Source organism: Barbatula barbatula, assembly GCF_947034865.1.
Source record: "Barbatula barbatula genome assembly, chromosome: 18".
NCBI classification, from domain to species: Eukaryota; Metazoa; Chordata; class Actinopteri; order Cypriniformes; family Nemacheilidae; genus Barbatula; species Barbatula barbatula.
This window is the reverse complement of record NC_136781.1, coordinates 20,844,102-20,852,040: the sequence shown is the minus strand read 5'-3', so window position 1 is coordinate 20,852,040 and position 7,939 is coordinate 20,844,102. Positions and strand designations below refer to the sequence as shown.

At 40.2% G+C, this 7,939-nt stretch overlaps 1 protein-coding gene across 1 annotated transcript; it reads right to left on the bottom strand.

Moving 5' to 3' along the window:
• Positions 1-4,967: 4,967 nt before the first annotated feature.
• On the bottom strand, positions 4,968-7,235 carry LOC306907339 (gap junction alpha-3 protein-like). The gene is made up of 2 exons (XM_079479392.1): positions 7,116-7,235; positions 4,968-6,554 (listed from the first exon to the last, which is right to left on the bottom strand). Exon 2 carries the CDS (start codon positions 6,528-6,530, stop codon positions 5,544-5,546), a length of 987 nt encoding a protein of 328 aa, XP_079335518.1. The 5' UTR covers positions 6,531-6,554; positions 7,116-7,235; the 3' UTR covers positions 4,968-5,543.
• Between the last annotated feature and the right edge of the window lie 704 nt (positions 7,236-7,939).

The following is a 7,939-nucleotide window of genomic DNA, read 5'->3' as shown; positions in this document are numbered from 1 at the left end:
TTTGATTGGTTTGATTTACTTTGGGGAGCTCTGCGTTAATTTCACTGCATTTTGGGTTACAAATGTCACGTTTCCTTGAGGTCCGGTTGATCGATCTGACAGTTAAGAGGTCCCATGTTTGACTTTTACAGACATTTATTTCTGGTGTTGAGGTGGGAATATCCAAAATTCCAGTTGTCTGGAATGCAGCACAAGTTCTCCCTATCTGTAAGTGTGATGTTATTACAATCAATCACCCGTAATCGGAGTGGCAATTTTCCGGTACGCTAAAGGCCGGAACATATCAAACAGACACTGAAGAACTCACGCTGTGGCAACCTGACTGTGACGTCTCTTCACATTGCCTGCGTAAAGCCAAAAAGGGGCACTTAATAACACCAGACAGACTACAGTAAACAATCGTGTAATTTCAGCTAATATTTGGATGTTTTAGTTCTGTGTTTTTTGTTTCTCCTTTTGAAAGCAGCAATTTGTTTTACCCCTCAAGGGGGCGTGTCTCGGCATGTTCACTTGGAAAAGTAACGTCTATGCATACCCTCTATTGATTTTGTTTGTTTGCTTGTTTATTTTAATAGGCTGTAATCACTGTGGCAAGGTAAGAGACATAACGGCACAAGATCTCGGACAGCAATCCCGGAGGGGAAGTTTTATTAACAGAAATCAAAGTACCAGAACAAAATCAGGCTTATTCAGCTTCCGGGGTGCTCCTCGTACAGTGGGGAAATCAGGCGTGATCTCTTGGTGCCGACCTTGGTTCAAGTCCGACTCGGTCACTTTAAAACAGACAAGAGAAACGACAGGTTAGTCCTTGTGTGCGAGGGAAATCCAGCACCCTGTCTGTGGGTCCCCGCTGTCTTTTTATGCCTGGCTGCTAATCGGTCCAAGGTCGTCGTGATTATCATTAGCGGCCGGGCTATCTCCCAGGCGACACTGACTATGGCTCCATACCCCTGCCACATTCCCCCCCAGCTTTGACCTGGAGATCTTCCTTCTCTCCTGTGTATCTGGGGATATAAGAAGGGGTGGGAGGGACATGTCACCTGACAGACCGGCCAAGCCGGACCACATCCGGGACAATCCATCTGCGTTACTGTTTGCGACCCCCGCCCGGTGTTGCACCTTGATGTGCAAGTTCTGGAGCGCCAGGAACCAGCGGGTTACTCGGCCGTTGGTGTCTTTGGCCTGGGCCATCCACTGGAGAGGTGCGTGGTAAGTTATGAGGGTGAAGCCTCGGCCAAGAAGATAGTACCGAAGCTCCAGGACTGCACACTTCATGGCGAGCACTTCCTTCTCGACTGTGGCATATTTGGTTTTACAGCTGAGATACGTTACTGGATTGTTCTTCTCCGGAGTGGACCTGGGACAGGACGGCTCCCAGCCCGGTGTCGGAGACGTCCGTCTGGAGCAGAAAGGTGAAGCTGAAGTCTGGGGCTACTACCCGTCGGAGCATCCTCTTAAGGGTCTGGTTAAACCGCTCCACAAGTCCGACGTGCGGAGCTGTTTGATTTGTAGCAGCCGGCGGAGGCCTGGACATGAATGGGGTTCCCTGGTTTGTCAGGATCTCCGAGGGGATGCCAACCCGGCTGAACAACAGGAACAGCTCCTTGGCGATAGACTTAGCCGTGGCCTTGCGGAGGGGTATCGCCTCGGGGGAACGGGTTGCGTAGTCAAGCACGACGAGGATATGTTCATGGCCACGGGCGGACTTTGGCAACAGCTCCACCAGATTCATGCCAATGCAGCCAAAGGGTACGACAATGATGGGCATTGGGACCAGCGGGCTAGGCAGAGGTCGTTGCGGGGATCTATTTTGAAGAATGTGGGACAGCAAACAGTTCTGGGGCACTTTTGTCTACCATTACCATTTTTCTTCTATGGTAGTAAATGGGATCCAAGAAATGTTTGGTTACAAGCATTTCTCCAAATATCTTTCTCTGTTCTCAGTTTTGGAACAGCTAGTGAGTGTTTATAATTCATGAAAGAATTTTTATTTTTGGCTAAACCATATTAATACCATTACATTTCTTTTAGGTAGTTACCATGCATTCAGATATTTTACGAATAACAACGCACATAAGCAATATTGCAAATTTAAAAAATAACCATGACTTGACTACACTTTACTATAAAAACTGTCAAAAACCATTGATGATTAATATTTCCCTTGCTCAAAGTAAAAAGTATTTTTACAGAAGCAAGACCAGTGAATGAAGTGATGCAAGCCACAATATAAAAGGTCATGGATGAATATTTATAAAAGGGGTCATATGGCGCAAACACATGTTTTTCTGTGTCTATGGCGTCTCATAAGTTGCCCATGCATGACACGTAAAATTGCAAAAATGAAAGTATCAGAACAAAAGATGCATTCTATCTAAAAGCAAATGCTCACCCAGACCTGCCTGAAACGCCTTGTGTAACCACCCCCTCACAAATCTATGTCAGTTCGTGGTATGATTTGACTAAGACCGCCCAAATGTAAACGCAAGTAAGATGGAGGTACCTGTCAGTACAATTGCTTTGGAACCTGATGAGGTGTCACATGCTTGCAGTATTTGACCAATCCCTATGCACTGGTTAACTGGCCAATCATACCACACCTCGCTTTTCAGAGCGATGAACTTTGTAAAAAATCAGCGCGTTAAGAGAGGCAGAGCAAAAAGAAGATACATACATGCACGTTATGTGGAAAATACAGCGAACCTTATAAAAAATATATTTTTGAAATCAAGTATACACATTGCATTACATCTAAAACAAACGATTAGATTCGTTTAAGCCACCTCTGACACATACGCAAACTTTCATGTGTTTTTCATCAGTGCTTGGGCCATAATTAACAACAACCCTTTATCCAAATTTCCCTTAACCTCAAACAAATATATAAATAATATATCTAAAGCAAGTTAATGTGCCTCAACCCAATATTTTTTGACAGTAACTCAGTGCCAAAAAGACACTGGAATATGTTCAGGAGCGTTGCTTTTATAGATAGAAAAAATATAAATGTCTAATTTCAAGAGTATTTTGATGTCAATGTTTAAAAGAAATGATCAGATTTAAAAAAAAAATTCCCACATTTGGTTTTTGATGTCTGAAAATGTGCACATTTTTACAGTTAACTCATGAAGCCATATTTAGATCCTCATACGAGCTGAACCATAGGGCCTTAAAATGTAGTTCCCAAAATAAATGTAATGTAGACATTAAAGTATCTCTAATGGTTCATAAATCACGCAAATGTTGTAAAAACCTCATATCACCATTGGCATAAATTGCAACAAGGATTCCCAAAGACAACAGGTTTTACTAATAGATCTACCGACCTCTGTGTAAAAATAAAACAATGTTCCGTGTTCTGACGCATTTCCGAGTGCAACAGAATGGAGTGGCTCAGAGATGACGTATCGCCAAAAATAAGGTCTGTAGCTAACAAACCCTGCAAATATTTGTACGTTCTAATCTATGACATAAAACACACCAATTATAACTATCTTGTCATTTTTTAAACCTATAAAAAGTTGCCTTGTTCTACTAGCTTTGGTGGGGAGGTTACACGTCACTGCGCACATAAAGCTCACAAAAAATGCAAAAAGGGCTCAAATGTCTAAAATCATTGTTGGGGATCAATTCACAGAGTAATTACTTACACTGTTAGACATTTCTGTAATTTTTACAGTTATTTCCTTTATATCACCCAGTATAGTACAGCAATTTATCTATACAGTAAATAACTGTAATTTCTATTGCATTGTGGGATTTTTGTGTGACGTCACTAAATACAGTGATTTACTGTATTTTTTAAATTGATGTACTATACTGTATTTCCCCTAACGGTCTTTGGCGGTCTTCAAACACAAAGTAATTATTTTGCTCATTTCTGAGGGACAGCATAGGCTTTGCTCTCTACGTTTTGAAAAAGGAACCCCACCGCAGAACGGAGAAGGTTTTACCAGGGAAGTCTATTTGAGTTGCACAGTTCCTGTTTTAATTTCTCTGGGAAAATAAAAGAATCATTCATCAGTCATCATTTACTCACCCTCTTGTCATTTGGAACCTGTATGACTACCTTCCTACAGCAGAACACAAGAGAAGATATTTAGAAGAATGTTGATTACCGGACAGCGGTGGCAGGCATGGACTTCTATTGTATGGACTCAAAACCAATGCAAGTGTATGGCTGGCATCGCTGTTCGGTCAACAACATTTTAATGTCTCCCTAAACTGGGATGCTTACTTCAGTTCATGGATCTCACCCTTAATGAGTTGAGGATTTGAGTCCGGTGTGTTGGATTAGGGAGACAAACTCTGCAGAACAGTGGGTCCTCAGGAACAGGTTTGGGAACCACTGATCTTATCCATAAAAAACTGCAGGACTAGTGTAATCCCTGTCCAGGAAACCGCCCCAAAACAATGTTTTTCGAGATTAGATCTGAAAAATACCTAACCTAGGCTGCTTTGATATACTTTTGTTAAAACAGTCACACTACTGCCACAGTACAATGCAGTGTCCTCGGAAACCTAAACACTGCAAGTTGTTATTTTGCCTAAATAAATGACTAATAGAAGGTTAGTTGGGAAACAGATTCAACAGATGTTTATGTTATTCATACATCTTGCACACAGTTTCAAAATTGATTTTTAAGAGAAATATGAAGCAAATTATTTTATTGCATTTAGAGACCAACAATTCAGTCTGAAAGGATCACAATAAACGTAGAACAGATGAATAGTTGACACGTAGGAGCTCTTTGGCTCCTGTCATCTCTGATCTAAATATAACACTGAAGAGGACATCTCTGAAGTGCTACTCAACATAGGTGAAGGCTGATATGCGGCCTAGCTGGAGATGATGGCTAAATTTAACTGTTTACACAAGCCCTCTGCTACCCTGGCCATCGTGTGCCCTGTATATGATGACACAAAATGTGAAATACGTAGGCCTAAGATATTAACCGGACAGTTTTCCATCATCATTTTTTATTATCAAATAAGCATTTCTTTAAACTGTAGATTAACAGCTTTACGTTTAGACATTTCAGGTTTGTTGTTTTAAGTATCACGTTCCATTCTGAAGCATTGTACAGAACCCAACTAAAAAAAAAATGCCACGGGTATGTTTACACGAGAATTAAGAGGAAACATACGTTTTGGCTAAATGACTAAAAACTGCATTATGATGTGTATTGTGTTCCAGGCCAGTAGTTGGTGATGTCACTTTGTAAAGATGTGTCATGTTTGCGCATGAGATCACCGTTTTCACAAATTCACGTTTTCCAAAACTCGTACTTTCAAACATGTTTTCAGATGTTGTTATGTAAATAAACAGCCAAAGTTTTCCATTTTTAGTTGAAAACACTGTCATGTAAACAACCCCTGAGGTCACATTTACAAACCTTCTTATAGTGCAAAACAATATCCACGTCATGGTTTCTTATCCAAATGAAATGCAGAGAAATGTTTGCCATCAATGACCGACCAAAACATTTACAATTTAAAAAACGGGGTTTATTTGTTGGTTTGTTTCGCTCTTTTTGCCAGGATCAGATGTTGAGATCATCTTTTCTGCAGTTTTTTGCCGTTGGGTTTGGCCGACCGAGCTGATTTGGCCTTTCCGGCTGAACATTCTTCTCCACTGCATAGTTATCCTTGTTCTGTTTGTAAGCTGTTTTGCTGTTATATGGAATGAAAGGTGAGTTTTTTACAGCCGCTGGGGGCTGGTAAGGCACGTGATGCCCATGCAGGTTGTTGGGAATAAGTGTAATAGCCGTGTCACCGGGTGCTTTGGAGTTTGACGCAGGAGACGTCACCATCTTTTTTTTGTACCTTAAGCCCTGACGGCACTTTGTGAAGCCCAGGTGATAGATCTCCAGCAGATTAAGACCGAGAGACACACAAGCCACCGCTAGCATGAAGATAATAAAGATGGTCTTCTCGGTTGGTCTGGAGATATAGCAGTTCACAGTGTTGGGGCAAGGTGGTTGTGCGCACTTATAAAGTGGTTTCAGGCCAAAACCGTACAAATAATATTGCGCTCCAATAAAGCCAACCTCAAATAAAGTTTTGAAGATGATGTTAAAGACATACGTGCACAGAATATCTCCATGTAAGTGTACGTGGCCTTGTTTATCGCACACAGGAAACTTCTCTTTGGATTCGTCAGTAAGGGGTTGTTTGCCGAACTGCTGGATGAGCTTCTTTTCTTCCCACTTTTGTTTCTCCTCCACACGGACCAGATGCAAGACGTGACCCAGGTAAATGAGAGTCGGGGTAGAGACAAAGATGATCTGTAATACCCAGAAGCGAATGTGAGAGATGGGGAAGGTCTTGTCGTAGCAGACGTTTTGGCAGCCGGGTTGTTTGGTGTCGCAGATGAAGCCCGACTGCTCATCGCCCCAGACTTTCTCCGCCGCTGTGCCCAGCACGAGTATGCGGAAGATAAAGAGAACCGTCAGCCACACTTTTCCCACCACAGTTGAGTGTTCCTGAGCGCTCTCCAAGAGTTTCCCAAGCAAACTCCAGTCTCCCATTGTTCCCAGATGCCTGCTCTATCTCTGTACATCACATTTAAACACCATTAACTATACAAACCGCCGACACTGTTATGATGTAAAGCATTTTTCTTACACTTCAGCGAGTTTATGAAGATCACCTAATTCTTATTACTCATATCTCAAAACAACGCTTTAAACAGCATTTACAAGCAAATACAGAGTTTATATTAATACATGGAATAGTTGAATGCTGAAGTTTTGAAAAGCTTCAAATACATTTTATCCTAAAACGTAAATCTAAACAAACTTATGCAATGGGTTTAGTACAGTGAAGAGAATGAGAGTAAACAACATTCGTACTGACTTATCCTTATTTTACTGCAATTCTGCCTTGAGAACAAATAATGACAAACTTGTCCTTTAGCAGTATAGTTAGTAATATAAGTGTTTTGTTTTGCTATTCCGTAATTTAATGGATAAGTGAATGTTCTGCATTATCTATTACATCTTTATAAAACCTTGAGATTATTCAAATGTGCAATTTATGAACATCAATCAAAATGAAAGTCATCAGTATTAAAAAACAAGCACATACTTCTTCATGAAGAAATAGGTACCCACCTTGTCACCGAGCACATTTCCAGCGGTGGTGTCCATACAACTCATTCATAAAACCCTTGCATTTAGAGTCATCATTTAAAAAATTAATCTTCAACCTCTCTGTGTTACATTTTCTTCAGGACAGACTGAAATGTAGCCGACCCAAGAGCAGAGCAAAAAATAGCTCGAGTCTGTCCTATCACACGAGAGGACGGAGATGTGTACATACATTTGAACCAATCACAACCATTCCAGGGTATTGTAAAAATCTAATTTGAAATTGTGAAATGTCAAAAATGTATCCGTATGTACTGCAGGTTACATTTACACTAGAGTTAAAACACCAACAAATAATATTGATTTATTCAACACAGATTCCAAGTTATGACTCAATTTTAAATACATGGTAAATACCTTAAGTAATGAATGTTATATTTATTGTGGTTACATTACTAAATGAAAAAATAAGATGCTTAACAACATCGACGATCAAGTATTTATGAGTTTATGAGACCTGCAGTTACGCAAGGTTTTTATATCATTTAAACAGCCAACCGGAAGGTTTCATTTATAATCATTTTATTTCATTATTGATAAAAATATCACGAGCAACTACACTCAATGCAGAATTGCTGGTACTACATGCTACTTCAGACAATGATATAAGATTCATTTATGTAAATTAACTGTCCTCCGGTGTAAAATTGTGTAATAATTTAAGTATGACTGGTAATATAAAATTACATTATGTTGGGTTTAAAAATGATATACCAATAAGAACATTTTCATGTTCAATTCTTGAACTGTGTCTTAACCATTTTTCTATTCATTGTAGTTGGAAATAA

Coding starts and splice junctions, on each gene's coding strand:
- LOC306907339 (XM_079479392.1), bottom strand. CDS start 6,530: ATGGGAGACTGGAGTTTGCTTGGGAAACTCTTGGAGAGCGCTCAGGAA.